This window comes from Lepidochelys olivacea (assembly GCF_965140295.1).
Source record: "Lepidochelys olivacea isolate rLepOli2 genome assembly, chromosome: 12".
NCBI lineage: Eukaryota > Metazoa > Chordata > Testudines > Cheloniidae > Lepidochelys > Lepidochelys olivacea.
This window is the reverse complement of record NC_140422.1, coordinates 16,198,326-16,216,555: the sequence shown is the minus strand read 5'-3', so window position 1 is coordinate 16,216,555 and position 18,230 is coordinate 16,198,326. Positions and strand designations below refer to the sequence as shown.

The 18,230-nt window shown below is 42.1% G+C and overlaps 3 protein-coding genes across 3 annotated transcripts in view; 2 read left to right on the top strand and 1 right to left on the bottom strand.

Annotated features, from left to right (window-relative positions):
* LOC311529036 (uncharacterized protein) overlaps positions 1 to 3,880 on the bottom strand; it is a 36,952-nt gene extending 33,072 nt beyond the window's left edge. Inside the window, exon 1 of the mRNA XM_084644682.1 lies at positions 3,757 to 3,880. The gene's annotated coding sequence lies outside the window, so the exon portion shown is untranslated. The remainder of the gene's footprint in view (positions 1 to 3,756) is intronic.
* Positions 3,881 to 9,471: 5,591 nt separating this feature from the next.
* CNEP1R1 (CTD nuclear envelope phosphatase 1 regulatory subunit 1) lies at positions 9,472 to 16,848 on the top strand. The gene is made up of 6 exons (XM_084644480.1): positions 9,472 to 9,667; positions 12,150 to 12,221; positions 14,268 to 14,341; positions 15,833 to 15,942; positions 16,048 to 16,102; positions 16,708 to 16,848. The coding sequence occupies exons 1-6, from the start codon at positions 9,487 to 9,489 to the stop codon at positions 16,747 to 16,749; spliced, it is 534 nt and encodes a 177-aa protein (XP_084500606.1). The 5' UTR covers positions 9,472 to 9,486; the 3' UTR covers positions 16,750 to 16,848.
* The window catches only part of HEATR3 (HEAT repeat containing 3), a 40,115-nt gene continuing 38,633 nt past the window's right edge, over positions 16,749 to 18,230 (top strand). Inside the window, exon 1 of the mRNA XM_084644479.1 lies at positions 16,749 to 16,885. The gene's annotated coding sequence lies outside the window, so the exon portion shown is untranslated. The remainder of the gene's footprint in view (positions 16,886 to 18,230) is intronic.

The window sequence follows — 18,230 nt, the reverse complement described above, 5'->3', positions numbered from 1 at the left end:
CAAGAACACTATATCCAGAGGATCACCCTTATCCAAATGCTTGTTGACACCCTCAAAAAATTCAAATAGCTTGAGAAGGCATGATTTACCTTTACAAAAGCAGCGTTGACTCTTCCCTAACATACTGTGTTCATCTAGCTGTTTGAATTTTATTCTTTACTATAACCTCAACCAATTTGCCTGGTACTGAAGTTAGGCTTCATGATCTGTAATTGCCAGGATCACCTCTGGAGCGTCTTTTAAAAATCCAGCATTACATTAGCTATGCTCTAGTCATCTGATACAGAGGCTGATTTAAGCGATAGGCTACATACCACAGTTAGAAGTTCCGCAATTTCATGTCTGAGTTCCTTCAAAACTCTTGAGTGAATAGCATCTGGTCCTGGTGACTCTTTACTGTTTAATTTATCAGTTTGTTCAAAAACCTTCTCTATTGACACTTCAAACTTGGACAATTCCTAAAACAGGTCACTTAAAAACAATGGCTTAGGTGTGGGAATCTCCCTCACATCCTCTGCAGCAAAGACTGATGCAAAGAATTCATGTAGCTTCTCTGCGATGGCCTTGTGTTCCCTGAGTGCTCCTGTAGCACAGAGGTGGGGAACCTACGACCCTGGATCCAGCCTGCTGCTTCATTTTATCCAGCTCACAGCAAGTCTCCATGCTGTGGGCCGGAAGCCACGAGCCTCGGTGCCCCCCTGGCGGGGCTGGAGCCACAAGTGCCAGCTCGCCAGAAGTCCAGTTTGTTCCGCGCAGCTCCCAGAGGTGACCGGCATGTCCCTGTGACCCCTAGGAGCTGGGGTGATCAGGGAAGCTCAGTGCGCAACCCTGCCCCCAGCGCCGGCTCTGCGGCTCCCACTGGCCGGGAACCACGGCCAATGGAAGCTGTGGGGGCGGTGCTTGCAGACGCAGGCAGCACACATCACACAGAGCAGCCTGGCTCCTCCGCCTAGGGGCCATACATAGTGGCCGCTTCTGGGAGCGGAGCGAAGCCCTGGTGGGCAGGGAGCCTGCCTTAGCCCCGCTGCACCACCAACCGGGAGCTGCCTGAGGTAAGCGCCACCTGGCCAGAGTCCACACCCCGAATCCCCTGCTGCAGGTTGGAACTCCCTCTCACACCCTAACTCCCTCCCAAATCCTGTGCCCTTACCCCAACCCCCTGCCGCAGGTCGGAACCCCCTCCCGTACCTTAACTCCTTCCCAGACCCCCACCCCAACCCAACCCCTTGTCCCAGCCCTGAGCCCCCTCCCACACCAAAACTCCCTCCCGGAGCCTCCATCCCAAACCACCTCCCACACCCCAACCCCGTGCCCTGAGCCCAGTCCCACACTCCAAATCCCTTGGCCCCAGCCCAGAGCCACCTCCCACGCCCCAAGCCCCTCATCCCCAGCCCCACCCCAGAGCCTGCACTCCCAGCCGGAACCCTCACCCCCTCCAGCACCCTAACCCCCTGCCCGGAGCCCCCTCCCACACCCTGAACTCCTCATTTCTGGCCCCACCCCGGAGCCGAGGGAAAGCCCGGAGCCTTCGCCCCGCCGCGCCCCCCGGGCTGAAGCCGTGACAGCTGGCTTGACCTGCTGCCGGGGGGAAGAAGCCCTGAGCCTTACTGCCCTCCACGGGGCAAGGTGTGGCCTGCGACCAATTTTTTCTGTCGATCGGAAAAAAGGTTTCCCACCCCTGCTGTAGCACCTTTATCATCCAGTGGCCCCTCCGACTTTTTGGCAGGCTTCCTGCTTCTGAAGTACTTAAAAAAAAAATTGCAGTTCAAATTTTAAGAGCAACTAGCCAAAAACACAAAAACTTTCTTGGACTGATTAATCATACTTTTACATTTGACTTGCCAGAGTTTATGTTCTTATTTTTCTCAGTAACATTTTACTTCCAATTTTTAAAACATGCCATTTTGCCTCTAGCAACTTCTTTTGCTCTGCTGTTTAGCCCTAGTGGCATTTTTTTTTTGAACGTCTTACTGTTTTGGGGCAGGGGGTTGGGCGGAGGATATTTAGCTTGAGCCTCTATTATGGTGTTTTTAAATAGTCTGCATGTTGTTTGCAGGCATTCCACCTTTGTGACCCTTCCTTTTAAATTTCCATTTGACTAACTTCCTCATTTTTGTATTAGCCCCCTTTTTAAAGTTAAATGCTACTGTGGTGGATTTCTCTGGCAATTTCCCCCCTACAAGGATGTTAAATTTAATTACATTATGGCTGCTATTACTGAGCGGTTCAGCTATATTTACCTGTTGGACCAGATCCTGTGCTCCACTTAGGACTAAATCAAAAATTGCCTCTCCCTATGTGGGTTCCAGGACAAGCTGCATTCATTCATGTTCTCCCTGCTTCTAGTGACATACCTAGTCAATATGAGGATAGTTGAAATCCCCCATTATTATTGCATTTTCTGCCTTTGGAGACTCTCTAATCTCCCTGAGCATTTCACAATCATTGTCACCATTCTAGTCAGTAGTATATTCCTTCTACTAAACTCTTATTATTCAAGCATAGAATTTCGATTCACAGAGATCCTACGTACAATTTGATTAATTTAAGATTTTTATTTTGACTCTATGCTTTCTTTTAGTGCCACTCCCCAAACAGCACGACCTACTGTGTTGTTCCTATATATTTGAGCCCCTGTATTACCGAGTCCCATTGACTATCCTCATTCCATTAAATTTTCATGATACCTATTATATCAACATACTCATTTAAATGACAGGCACTCTAGTTCACCCATCTTAGTATTTAGACTTCCAGCATTCATATATAATAAGCACTTGTACATTTTATCAATATAAATTTCAAGTCTAGTACTGAAAGGGTGACCATATTTCCCCAAGGGAAAGCGGGACACTGTATGGGGCTGGCCTGAACCCATGCATGTTCTGCCAGACCCTACTTTTTTGACAAAAGTGGTCATTTGTCCCGTTTGCTCTTACCAACTGATTAGGGCTTAAAAAAGGGACTGTCCCAGACAAAACAGGATGTATGGCCACCCTAAATACTGGTTGCTTTGCAGCATAATTTCAGAAGTAACCAAGCATGCAAAATGGTCTGGATAAGTGCACACTTGGATGTATTCTCAAAATACAGTTTACGAAAATAGCGTGACCTGATTACAGCAGCATTCTAGACACCAAGACCCCACCTTGACAGGGGGAAAGGTGTATTTTTCTATCATGTTAGCTCAATTGAATAAGCCTAATACTTACAGAGGTGCCAAGTTCAATGGATCTCAGAACGGTGCAATATAAAAGGAGAGAAACAAATTGATGCATCTCTGCTTGGCTTAACAAATGGGCGGAAACATACAGTTAAAGAGAGAGAACTAACTGAACGGCAGCACTCATTCAATGCTCGCTGAAGAAAAGGCAAGAGCCCGAGCCCGTTACCGCGCCAGCCGGCTCCCTCCAGCCCTGAGATGGCTGCGGGTCGGGGGCGGAAAGGGCCTGGGGATAGAGGATGCTCTGCACACACAACGTAAGTAGAGGCGGAAGGTTTCACACCCGCCAGCTCTTCAGGGCTCCCCGCAGCATCCCGAGCTCGGGCGGGACCCAGAGACAGGGCGCCCGCGGGACCGCCTCCGCTGCGCCGGGCTGGGCTCCAGGGAAGGGCGGACAGCCCCTGCTCCAGCTCCCCAGTGCGCCCCCCAGCAGGCCCGCCCGCCCGCCAGCCAGCCAGCACCCCCGCCAGGACCCAGCCGACCTGCCCCGCTCTCGGCCGCGGCCCGGCAGGCCCTGGGAGCCCCGCACTCACGGCTGGGGGACTCCACGCAGCAGCCGCCGCCTCCGCTCCGCTCCGCTCCTCGCGCACAAAGCAACGGCGGCCGGTTTGCCGGAGGCTGGCTGGGGCGAAATGGAAGCACCGCCCCTTCCCCCTCGCTGCCAGGAGAAGAGGGAGCATCGGGGCCAGCAGCGGCTGCAGCCTCCCGCCACAGTGACCCCTGTTGGTGGTGCCGGGGAACTGTGCCCCAGAGAGAACCAGTGGGGCAACCTTCTCTCCTCCGCCCCCTGTGGGACCGTGGTTACCATGGGGACCCGTCCCAGCACTCATTACCATGCACATTGTAGGGAGATTTCAGAGTGACAGCAGTGTTAGTCTGTATTCGCAAAAAGAAAAGGAGTACTTGTGGCACCTTAGAGACTAACCAATTTATTACAGCATAAGCTTTCGTGAGCTACAGCTCACTTCCTCAGATGCATATCGTGGAAACTGCAGCAGGCTTTATATATACACAGAGAATATGAAACAATACCTATTCCCACCCCACTGTCCTGCTGGTAATAGCTTATCTAAAGTGATTTCCAGCACAAATCCAGGTTTTCTCACCCTCCACCCCCCACACAAATTAGGGAGAGTGGTCACTTTGGATGAGCTATTACCACCAGCAGGAGAGTGAGTTTGTGTGTGTGGTTTTTGGAGGGGGGTGAAGGGGTGAGAGAACCTGGATTTGTGCAGGAAATGGCCCACCTTGATTTTCATGCACATTGTGTAGAGAGTTGTCACTTTGGATGGGCTATTACCACCAGGAGAGTGAGTTTGTGTGTGGGGGGGGTGGAGGGTGAGAAAACCTGGATTTGTGCTGGAAATGGCCCAACTTGATGATCACTTTAGATAAGCTATTACCAGCAGGACAGTGGGGTGGGAAGAGGTATTGTTTCATGATCTCTGTGTGTATATAAAGTCTGCTGCAGTTTCCACGTATGCATCCCATGAAGTGAGCTGTAGCTCACGAAAGCTCATGCTCAAATAAATTGGTTAGTCTCTAAGGTGCCACAAGTACTCCTTTCCTCCCCTTGTGGGACTCCACTTACCATGGGGACCCCTCCCAGCACCCATCTCTCCCCTTCTGGGGCCCTGGTCACCATCGGAACCCCTCCCAGCACCCATCCCTCCTCATCCCTCCCTCTGGGGGACCCCATTTACACTGGGGCCCCCTCCCAGCTCCCATCTCTCCTCTCCCCCATGGGACCCTGACTTCCAACAGAACCTCTGCCAGCACCTCTCCTCACCCAGTTGGGTTCAAGGCAACTCATCTCCCCATTCCACTCTGTAGAGCCCTGGGTACCATGGGATACCCCTCAGTCACCTATCTCCCCCCCCCATCCCTTTGTGGTCCTGGTTACTGTGAGGGACCTCCCCTCCCATCTCTTCCCATCCCCTCTGTGATGTCCTGGTTTCTATGTAGTTTCTATGTCAAATCAGGACACTTATCCAGATCCTCAAAGGTATTTAGGCTCCTAACTTCCATTGATTTAAATGGAAGTTAGGAGCCTAAATACCTTTGAGGATCTGGGTAAGTGTCCTGATTACAATGGAAGTTAGGAGCCTAAGCACCTCTGAGGTATATAATCAACAGTTTAATAGATTAAGTTTGGATATTAGCCTACCACACACTATCTTGAAGGCAATGGACATAGATGGCATTGAGATCAAGCACAAGCAGTTATACCATAGAACAATAAAAATCACCAAGATTTCTTATTACGTTTACTTAAAATCATCAGTTATTGATTCTTTAATATTTCTAATAATACATTTATCATACTTCAAGTAATTTGCCGAGGAGTAAAAACATAGTTGGTCTTAAGGCACTCTTATGAACGGTGTCCCTGTTATTTCTAGTGTTTGCTTTGAAGGGTACTAGTTTAAAGCATCAAAAGAAATAGTTTAGAAAAAGTTTTCTTTGAGGTTCTCTTAAGCCAATTTACTTAGATATACCAGGAGAAACATATATATACTCTCATAATACAAGAACAATGGGCCACCAAATGAAATTAATAGGTAGCAGGTTTAAAACAAACACAAGAAAATATTTTTTCACGCAACGCACTGTCAACCTCTGGAACTCCTTGCCAGAGGGTGTTGTGAAGGCCAATACTATAATGGGGTTCAAAAGGAGCTAGATAGATTCATGGATGATAGGTCCATCAATGGCTATTCACCAGGATGGGCAGGAATGGTGTCCCTAGCCTCTGTTTGCCAGAAGCTGGGATTAGGTGACAGGGCATGGATCACTTGATGATAATCTGTCTGTTAATTTCCTTTGGGGCACCTGCCATTGGCCACTGTCAGAGGACAGGATACTGGGCTTGGTGGACCTTTGGTCTGACCCAGTATGGCCGTTCTTATTGTTAAACATTGTTTAACATATTTTAACAATATAACATAACAATACATTGTTAAAATCCCAAAATATAGTTCCTTGGGGCATCAACAGAAAGACTGCAGATGCCGCAAGATAACTTTCAGTTACTTACATTAAAGAACACAGAGAAATACAATCTCTGAAACAAAGTTTCTTCTTAATCCTGGTAACCTTAAGAGAATGGAAAGACTATTGGCTGGTATAAGCATCCAATAGCACTACAGGGTTCTGCAGCTTCTTTGATGGGTTCAGCAAACTCTGAAGTTCCACATTGAGGTTCCACTGTTTCAGTTTTAATTGGAGGAGAGCAAGTCACTTATTTTGTACTGGACATTTGTCAGACTCTCACTTTTCTGCTCCCTCAGTTTCTATGCTACTTACCTTGATATCCAGTAGATGGCAATGGTGTATAACACGTGTCTTTTATCCTTTTCTTTTCGGAGGCTTTTTATTTTTTTTTTATTTCAATTACTGTCTTTCTGAATTAACCCAGACTATTAATTGGAATGTCCCCTTTAAGTAACTTATTTTAATATTTTAAATGCATACACAGAGTAGGTGCTTATATCTTTCAATATTCTTTTTCATTCTCATTCCACACAATTTATATCACTTCTAGAATCTAACAATCATTTAGAAAAACAAAAATCTTTTACAGTTCCTCTAAATTTAGTGGACATAGGCCATACATTCCTTGATTATATCTCATGGTTTTCATTTCACATCCTTCAGGGCTTAAAACAGAAGAGACATTATACAGTAGTGAAGGAACAAGATAATTAATCATAGATAGAGAGATGTCAAAAATTTCCAGTCAATTTCCCTGTGTAGACCTTAGACAATGTGTCTCACAAGTTTAAGGAGTTATTGTTGGTCTTCTATTTGGGACAAACAGAGGTGGAGTAAACAAAGGTACATTTTTTAGCCTTACTTGTCTTTAGTGAGGAAAGAGTATTTATTTTCTGATTTAAAGACCAGAAGAATCAACCTATAGTTATCAACAATATATTCATGTCATATTTGACATTTGTGTATCTCACAGGACTCTGCAACAACAGCATCCATCTCTTCTCCTTTCTCAATATCAGAAAATTAAGGACAGTGCAAAGCAGTCTTCTCTTCTACCTTCCAGCCCCATAATCTACTCTTAGGGCATAGTCAGGATGGGGAACACCCTTCATTCACTAAGCACTCACTTCTCCCTATGTTGAATCTGCATCTGTAGGGGCTCCCCTTTACCTTCTAGGTACCCAACTTTCTCCCTTTGACTAATACAGGACACCACTCCAAACCCATTATTATGGAACTAAAGACAAAGCAGGTAATGCTATTATAGATGTATGGTTTAGAGATCTCACCTTCTGAACTGGTCCAAGGAAAACGTGGCACTAACTAGAAAACTTTGCTGTATGTATGGGAGAAAGGGATTAGGCCAAGCACCAACATTTTTGTAGGAGCAGCAACAATTTTAATAAAGTCAGAGGAGGCCATGAGAGCTGACCGCTAATAGTTCAAGAGAGACTCCCAGCCCTAGGAAAATGTAAACTTTAAAAGTTGCTGTCTTTTCCAAGCAGAAATCAACAAAAGCCATCTTCTGAGTGTTACATTTAAAGAGCAAACAAGTAATCCAGATTAAACTCAGGCATCTTTCATGATAGTGTAGAGGTAGCAGCCAAGCATTTTTATAATTTCTCTACTCTTCAGATGCTTGTCCTCTCTCCCAAGCATATGGCAGCATCTGCAGAACATCATTCTATAGATGCAGTTGTATATCCATAAACCATTTCAAGGCCTCCTCTGTGATGTCATGGGTTTCACCCAATTCACCTTTGAATCCACATTTGGGGCACTGCATTATGATTGGATGGGTTGGATGTTCTCATCGCAATTGCATGAAAGGGAGTCTTTGATTTTCCACAAGTAGTTTCATCTTCCATGGTTTATTCGGATGCAGTTCAATGTGGTCCAAAGTCTGCCTGGCAGGTCAAAACCATGAGGCTGGCTTTTTGGGTCCGTAGTAGCATGCTTCTTTGGAACGGTAGATGTGGTCCAGACACTTTGCTATTCCTGACAATGATTAATATCTTTCACAAGCAGATGGGAGACAGAAAAGGAATAAATCTGTGTGAATTTCCACCTTGTTGGCTTTGAAAAAATCCAATCCATACATATAAAATACAGGGAGTTTGGTTTTTGTTTTGCATTCCCTAGTCATTGCACAGGCCACTACTTTACATGGTTGTACAGGCACATGTAAGTTGCTCTGATCCCTGCTGTGTGTTGAAAGCGTCTTCTTTGTAAACTAAACATAATTTCAAATGATCCTGAAAACTAGGCTCTCGCTGTGGAGTTTTGACATTACTCAAAGGGGGCACTTCAACTTTGTTATTTTTATTACATATATTGAAGGCTGACATCAACTCATTAATCCTCGTGACTAATCAAACCTACTTGCAACACTAAAACAAGACTGAGGTTTGATGGTAAAATAAAGTTACCAAAATAAGTTATATCGCTTTTTGGACTACATATTTAAACAGGAACCTATTAAACATAGTCAGTGTGCCAATATAATAGGTGTTCACAGAATCATACGGTTAGAAGGGACCACAGGGATCATCTAATCTAACCCCCAGCTATAGTGACTGACTTGTCATGTGGACCAGATTGCAGGACAGAAAAGAGAGGTATTAAATACAGTAACAAAGAACTATGGGAGAATTTCTCACATTTGTTTGCAGCTGCAACCTCCAACCCAAGCAATTATTCTTCTGGCCTTTTATATTCCACATCCGAGAATAGTTCATAAAGATTTAGTTTTTTGATTAACATATAATAAATATTTGGTTTAAAATGTATTTCCTCCCCCCCTCTCTCACACACACACACACAACCCAATGCAGGAATTTACAGTACTTAACATTAAGGATATACATTTATTGAAATGGGAAATTATCCAGCACACATTTTTAGGGGAAGAGTCTGAAAGAATTGCAGAACTGTCCCTAGGACTATAAGTGTAAGAGACCAAGGAGTCTTTTCATAGATTCCAAATGGCCTTTGGATCAGGCGTCTCCTCCTCGCTCTAGTTTTGCACGTGGAGACCGATGCCCTCAGGGCTGTGACACATACAAAAAAGAGGCAACAGCCGCACAGTTTGCTCGGCCGGGCTCCTGCCCGCAGCTCCATCGCGCGCCGCTCTTGTCCAACGCTACAGCGCTGCCACGAGCCGGTCCTACCCCCGGCGCTTTTTGGAATCTTTCCTCCTGCAGCCACGCCCCTTCCCTTCCCAGCCAATGGGGATGGGGTTTGCTAGGGAGGGGTGCGACCCGGAGGGGATGCCCAATGAGGTGCGGCGTTGTTGTGGCGGACGGGGGACTGCGGAAGGGGCGCAGGGTGGGAGTAGGAGCCGGCTCTCTGGGCTGCGATGCGAGCGGCTTCCAGACGCTGAGGAGGGGGCGGCCGTGCGTGGTGACCGCCCTCCCCCACCCGCCATGAATTCGCTGGAGCAGGCAGAAGGTAATTGGGGTCGCGGGGTCCCCGCCCCCCCGGGCCCAGTGACCCTTCCTCCTTTCCTGGGGGGGGCCGCGGGGGAGCTCGTCTGTGCGGCTCCCGCGCCCCAGAGCGGACTCCTGCCTCTGACCCACGACTCCCGCCCCTGCAGCGGGAGGCGTCACAGGGCGCTGGCCAATAGCAGCTGGGGGACTGCGAGGCCACCCCACCTCCGCCCCGGAGTGGGGAGGGACGTTCTGCGTCCTGTGGCCCAGTGACAGCGGGAGCCAGCGAAGGGTGTGCGGGGCGGGGAACGGGAGTGAGCGGCGCCCCTCCCCTGGGGGGTTCCGGTTTTCTGTAGGGCCAGAGGTGCGCTGTGCAGACCTGCCCCAGGACAAGGTCCCTGGTGCCCACAGCCTCACGCCCTGGGGGATGGCTCAAAGGCGAGGAGCCGGTGAGTCGTGGATTAATGTTTTGTTTGCTCGCTTATTGATGGAGGAGGGGCATGTTCCTGTTCTGCAAGCGGCGCTTGGAACAACGATAGAAAGTGGATTCGGTTGCAAAAGGGGAAAGTTCTAACTCTTAACTGAGCCAAGTTATTTGAACGAGAGTGCGTGCATCGGCTTTCTCCACCGGGAACAGACTAAAAGATCTCCAGTAGTTTGCAAAACTTCCTTTTTGTCATCTTTCTTTGGTTTGGTTGTTTCATGACCGAGCCTGGCTTTTACAGTGTGGTCTATTAAGTCTGTTTTTTCTGCGTTGATAAGGGATTTGCTGTACAAGTTGGAAACTTGTCATAGAATATTCACTAATTCCTTTCCTTTTTGAATGTAAGCTATGTATTCAACACAGCTGTAGTTCTTTAATTGCATTCTATATCTCAAATACATTGAGATGTAATAATCTAACCAAGGAATTCTTTTCTTCAGGAAAAATACAGCTCACTGAGCTTCACTTTCTTATTTGCTAAAACAGAGCCTTGTTTTAAGTTTTGGTGCAGATTTGTAGTAAAGGATATTAAAAAGGAATTTAAAACTGCTTTCTTCAAAAAAAATCAATACAGGAGAATATTTTAATAATACACCAGTACTTCAAGATTAGATAGATTAGTAAATGTCATATATAAAACAAACAAGATGTAGATACATTAGCAGACATATTAGAAATTATGGGAATACTGAGGTGACTGTCAACACTTATTCTAACACTGTAAATATCAGAATTATCCCTTTGGTTAGAACTGGTAGACAAGCATTTTTAAAGACCAAACCCATCCTTTTTTTGAAAGAGGTCCTTAATTTGGGCTTCCAAGACTTATAAAATGTAGCTCAAGCCTTTATTTTTTTATATTCGCTTCATTTAAAACACTAAAAATCATATCTAATTTACAAATGCTTTCTATTGGTTAACAAAGTAGTTACATTTTTTCCAGTTGATAAACATTGAAATAATCTCTGCGTATATTTTAGAGTAAGTACATACTTCAGTAACAGGCATGCATTTTAATGAAGGTATTTTTCTTGTAGTTTTTGCATTGTCACCTTTATTAGAACTTGACATTCTAATACAACATGAAATTCTTTCAAAGAATAGTAGTTGTTACTTGAAGCCAGCTTACATTTGAAGTATATATACCTTTTATTAATAAAAAATATCAAACTTCAAACAATAAATTAGTGGGACAGTTTTAGGCCCAAAACTTCTCTGCTGGAAAAGGAAATCTTCACAGACGTTAAAATGAACAGTTGACTCTTTTTTTTTTTTATCTGAAAATATTTCTAAAGTAGACTTCTCTTCATGTTAAATAGTTCCCCTGTAATGTTGCAAACCAAACATGCTATTTCATGAGTCAGATTCTAAAGCTGGCTAAAACTTAAATAATTTATTATTGTATTTTCATTTTCCAAGATGAGTGGCATGTAAAAAAATAGATTATTGAAACTGAAAGGACTATTAAAAATCTCAAATGATGCCAACTGAGGTAAGAATTTTTGTAGTGAGTTATGGTGATAGTGTCATTCTAATCACAAACAAAATACCAAACTCTATCTATCATTAACACAGACCATGGAGTGTAACAAGGTTTTCTGACACATTTTACATTTCAAAATATACCTTGTTTTAGAGTATTTTAATCTATTAATATTAATGGCTTGCATTTAGATTAACAAAGGGATACCATGTCAAGGTATTCTAATCTCTTCTGTATATGGAAATACCTGTCACTTAATATATTCCTTCTTGGTGGGGAGCTTAACCAAAAAGTGTGGTAAATTCTAAAGCTAATATGCTGAGATGCAGTGCTAAGCATCTTTCCGTTAACTATTGCTTAATCTGAGACGCAAGTGATTTTTGATCACTACATCATCAGTGCATTACAGCTTTCCTTTGTAAGTTATGAGTCTGAGCTGCACAGGGCATAAGTAACAGAACAGAATCTGAGGCATTAACTATTAAAGGTCAACTAATAGACCAAGACTTATTAGATCTCTGTCTGTCTTTTCCTCAGATCTCAAGGCTTTTGAAAGAAGACTTACTGAATATATTGCATGTTTGCAACCAGCTACAGGACGTTGGAGAAGTAAGCTTAATATTTTAAAGGAGAAGTTGGATTAACTCTTTAATACTTCATTTGGCATTTACCCATGTATATGCCTATGGATTTGTGTTTACAAAAACAAACCCGTGCTTTAAAAATCTTACTGTATATACTTTGTATCTGAGCCTAAAAATCTTTTAAATATTTGAAGGTACCACACATACACAAATTTTACAAAAAATAGCAAAAGTAAAATAATGGATTTATGTTGTTGCAACTATACTATGTGCACAAAACGCTTATAACATTTGCACAGTTGCTATTCAAAAGTAGATATTGGCAAGAACAACAAAGCTAGAAGTGTAATCAGTATGATAATGATCTCATAGGCAGTCTCAGCAAAGAAGGCCAGGACTGAATTAGTCTTTTTAAAAGGAATTCTTCAGGACAAGTTCGAGGCATATTGAGGCTTTGTGATTAAGGCCATATCTACACTACCACTTATGTCAGCAAAACGTATGTCGCTCAGGAGTGTGACACCCTCCCTCCCCCATGAGTGACATAAGTTTCACTGGCATAAGTGGTAGTATGCATGCGCTGTGTCAGCGGGAGAGATCCCTCCAACATAACTACTGCTGCTCTTTGGGGGTGGTTTAATTATGTCAACAGGAGGACTCTCTTCTGTCAGCATAGAGTGGCTACATGAGAGATCTTATAGGCGTGCAGCTGCATAGGTACAGCTTTGCCACTGTAAGCTCTCTAGTGTAGGCATAGTCTGCACTACCTTTTTTCATTCTTGTATCTATTTTGTGATTGTATATAGGGGTTTGGTTTCCAAGTTGGGCTATTTTTCACCATGATAACTTAAAACCATTTGTTTATCAATAGCTTTCTCCTATTCCTTAGTATATTTTCCAAAGTTTCCCCCAAAATCAATATATTAAGTTCACTGGTCCTATAGTTTATTTTTTTTAATGGGTGTGTTCACTTTCCAACTGTTGGCAATCTCTTCCAAACTTGTTCAAATATATTTAAATGCAGGCTAAAGTTTTACTGACTTAAAGCACACTCATGAAGAAGTTTTAAATAAACACTGGATGTGGCATCTAGTGACTTCATAATTCTGTTATCTGTATAATAACTACTTTATTCCTGGAAAACTGGTATTGATATAGGTAGATCTTTACTATCTTTCTGTGTGAAACTGGAGAAATACCTTTCATTTTATATGGCATACAAACTTTTTAAATTCCCCTTCGAATGTGCAAATTCCAGCTCCTAACTGGACCGTTTTTATTTTATCAGTATTACTAGCCCCCAAAATAAGACATCACGAGTCTGCTTTACCAGCAGTGAGGTTTGAACCTTGAGAATGTGCACTGTTCATGTCTTTCAGGCTTTTATCCACAACTATGAGTGGAGGGTTGGAAATAAAACTTTATTGTAATAAAAGCTGAGGTTCTCACATAATCACTTGCCTCCCAGAGCTGGAGTACTGCTACACTTGCAATGAAATTGAAAGAGTTGGCGAGGCTGCCTGCCTCCTCGCAGAGCAGCTTGCAGGACTGGCACTTTAGTGTTATTGGTCCTTGGAAGTTATGTGCAGAATACTGCGTGGGTTTTTAGTGTAGTGCTCAAGAAAGATATTGTGTACTACTTTCCCTCAATTTTCTGACTAATGTTTCTAAATCAGTGTATCTAGTAGAAACCTCTTATATCTCTCCCCCACCCCTGCCCCCACATGTCTTTACTTAACAAAACACTATCTGGTACTATTTTTTTGTCCTCTCTAGGAGGCTGATAGACTCTTGAAAGGGTTGCATTGTTTTAAACGGTAAAACGTTTTTTTATTTCCTTCCATTTTGACTGCATATATAGAAAGGTGGGAGTCCAGATGAGAAACAAACATGATATGCGGGTAGAACTCTTCAAATAAATCTCGCTCTTCTTTGGACATTCTTATAAATCAAGAATGGAGAGGGGAAATAAAATAGAATGTAATCTCTTTCAAAGCTTTTCATGAGACCTTAAATACTTTCTAATAAATATAAACCAGATGTGTTGCTTATGACCTTTATTTTTCATCAGTGATTCTTATAGTGGTATCAGTCTGCACAGCAACGGGTGCTTGGAACTGGTTAATAGATCCTGAGACACAGAAGGTAAGTTATACTCTAATGTTGAAATATTAAATGTCTCATAATGTTTGTAATTTAGGTAATAAAAACAAAGTGTATGTAGTCAGGAGTTGTGGACTGCCTTGAAGAGTGAAAAGCTAACAGCAGGGTTATTTCTCTGACTGATTCAAGACACTAGTGACAAAGAGCAAATTCAGTGGATTATTTACATCACAGGTATCGCACTTTGAGGGGCGACTAAGAATTTTTGAGGCATTCCACAGCTGTGCTGAATAAGGGTGATTTCCCCAGAATAACTTCATTCTGTCTATCTATAGAGCATAGTCGGCTGAGGCCACCTTCAACTAGACTGATCCATGATCAACAAAATTGAACTTGTGAGAACAGTAGCAAATTAATTAGTCCTAAACGTTTTTTCTTATGTACCTCTGCACTTTGGAAATATCTCCCCCTTTCTCCTTGAAATAACTTTTTGTAGCAGTGGAACAATTTAAAATTTGTCACCCTAGATATGTATACACAAGCTATGCATTTAAGTTTTTGTTTAACGTGAATATCCAAGATGATCAAATTTATGTTTTCCTAAACTGTGTGGGTGGAATGGCCTGAGGCTTGGTATTCTAAATTTCAGACCAGAAATTTGCGGCTTGTATTGAAGTGATGGCAGACTTCTAGGCTACATTGTATCTGTGAAACTGAATCTGAAAGTATAGTTGTTCAATGAACTTTATATGGTGCAAGAGAACTTCTGAGTGGAATATAGGAGATTCGCTTTACCACCAAACTGAAGAAAAATTGGTAAAGGATTCCTCACTTACTTTCATTTTTATACCTTAGCAATAAACTGAGCTAGAGCTATTACATTTTATTCAGAAGTGGAAAGAAAAATACAAGATGAGTGATGAACAATTGATTATTTTTGTGTCATTAACAGGAAAGTACTTTTTAATTTTAGACTGTTCCCATAGAACTTTAAAACAGAAACTTAGCTTAATTGCAGAGACTCAAACAGCACTACTACAATGAGAAATGGTATCAAATCAGAAGCTGAAGAATAAATACCCTCGGATCTCACAGTTTTTTAAAACTCTCTTCAGATGTTATCACTCTTTGTCCCCACTTTAAAAGGGATAACGTCATGGATAGCAGATCTAAAATTTTACTTTGGTTATTTTTCTTAAACAGTATATATCACTTAGTAGGGCAGCTGCTCTAATTGGGACTTCTCCCAGGAAAATCGGAGAATATTTTCTCTGTTACCTTCCAAAATATCTGAAAACAGAAGGGATATTCATTGGGAAAATGTTTGGCAGAAGCACTTCTTGTAAAGAGTAGCAGGGTTACAAAGGAGTAGTAAGTTCTGAGTAACAAGGGAATTTTTAAGAGATCTATTCCAGTTTACATTAGTGGCCTAAACATCCGGTTTGAAATACTTGGTCTCCAGCTTGATGATGTCCCTTCAATCACGGAATCTTTTAATAGTTTTTCTTCAAGATAATTTTATTTCTCTCCTAGGTGTCCTTTTTCACATCATTGTGGAATCATCCATTCTTCACAATTAGCTGTATTACTCTAATAGGCTTGTTCTTTGCTGGCATACACAAAAGAGTGGTGGCACCATCAATGTATCCTTTGATAGTTTGTCAGGTGAAAGTTGAGGTAATTCTTACTGTAACTGCAGCCCACATAAAATCTTTGTTTAGTACTTTTCTTTGACGAAATTCACACAGCATAGCAGCCCGATGTCGAACAGTCTTGGCAGAGTATAATATGTCCTGTGATGATGTAAGTGACTCTAGTCTCACTGACTACATGTACATGTTTAAGGCAGGAATAAATGCAAAAAAGAGGAAATTGCTCTCTCTTCCTGAACAGACATTGCATTCCCAGCTGGCACGGGTATAAATAGCAATGTAGATGGTGAGACAAGGCTTAGGTGTGTAGACTGGCTTACTTGCATGAACCGCCTAAGCAGTGCCTCCCATGTACTGTGAGATACTATCCTGCTATTTTTAGCAGCATAGTATCTTGATAGTGGAGCTTTCTCTACTGCAGGGAAAGGCCCTGGTGGGGAGGATGCAGCAGTGAGAAGCTCTGGCAGTTCCCTGTTGCCAGAGCCTTTTACTGCAGCATGTTGCACGTGTGTAGTGCCTGTACTCTACATGCTGTTAAAGGGTAGACAGCCTAAGAGTGCATATTTACATTTTTACAAATAATGTATGGTTAAAATATGAAACTGCAAGTTACTTAATGGTTCCATGGATGCAAACTCTTAGTTCTCACTCCTGTTGTTGCAGACTAAAGAGAAATTAGCACAGATAATATTCACCTTTGTAGTAAGGCTATGTTAAATTTCAGGGTTTGTTTGAACTTGAATTTTTCTTTTGCAGACTGGAAAACTAATTTTGAAACCTAGGCCCCATGTTCAATAATCACGATCTTCCTTCAACTCTGTCCACTGCCATGGAAACCAAAAATGACCTTTTCTCAAGCTAGTGGGGCACAAAAAGTCAAACAGGACTGGTTTTCAGTTGCCTAGGAGTGAGAGTCTTACTTACAATTGACAGCGTAAGTGTGCAATATTACCGTCTGGCATATTTGTCTAAATTCTCTTTTGACTATCCTCATGTTATCAATGCTTTTGCTACTTTTGATTACCTCTTTTTCAGTATTAGTGTCACTTTTGTTCTTCAGGTAGAGCAAAACATGCAGTGAAGTATGTTAATTGGTTACTAAGTTAAACTTGGAAACCAAACCTTGTTTGTTTCTTATAATGTGTTTTTTGCAAACTACTGTAAATAGCAAATCAATGCCAATGTTAAGCAAAGAGTAATACATGCTGTGTGAATTCTTGTTCTCATGAACCAGTATTTAAAGGGATGCTTATCTGCCATTCCCAGAGCTTTTTATTAATTACAGTGGTCTCTTTCATTCCTGGTTACAATATTTTTGGAATCCGCAAACAAAAGAGACTTAAAAGAGAAATCTATGGTGGGGAAAAAAGGTCTTATTATGTTTAAGAATATTACAAATATGTTAAAGTATCACTTGTCTGTCTATGTACAGTACTTCGGCCACTTTCACTGTGGTTATCCTTAATTCAGTGCTTTCATCTAATTCACAGTACAACCTGGTTTTAATTATTTTAAGATTTTAAAAACTCTTAAATATACTTTCAGATTATAAAAGTTCTGCACTGTATCTGAATTCAATAATCACACTGTTTTAAGAGTGGATTTTATCCTGTTATAATCTGGCCATGCAACTAGTATTGCAAATATTTAACGTTGGATTCAGATAATTTGATAAAGGAAATATATGATCGGTGCCACAAAATAAATTAATAAAACTCTCTAAAGTGTTCAGAGAAACTAAGTGTGGCTGTTGTGTATACATAGTACAATAGTCCTTGAAATATTTAGAATCATCATAACAGTTTAATTTTAAGTGTTCAAGGTGCCTTTTTACCTGTTTCAGATTTTTGTAATTTAATTGAGCATACATCAGCATAAAAACAAAAAGCTATTGCCGGCACAGTAACCTCTCACTACAGATAAGATTAGCAAGGCTGCCTCTTAAAGTGAGCATAGTTTGACTTTTATGTATGTTAAATTTTTGCTCAGTTGAGGCAATAAAATCCTTTGCTCCTAAAGGTTTTGTACTTCTGTCCTTCCATTGTTTTTAACTGATGTAAATTTTGTAGGTAAATATGTGCATTAAATAAATACTTTATATATGTTAGTATGTTTGGGGTTTTTTGTATTATAAATTGACAAATGTGCAGATATAGGATGGGAAGTGACAAAAGCTGAACAGTTATGTACTTTAGTTATGAACAGCTGAAGACTCCAGTGACGGAAGTATTGTGGCTTTTGTTTTTTTGTGAAATGTCATGTTTGTAATGCTGGATATT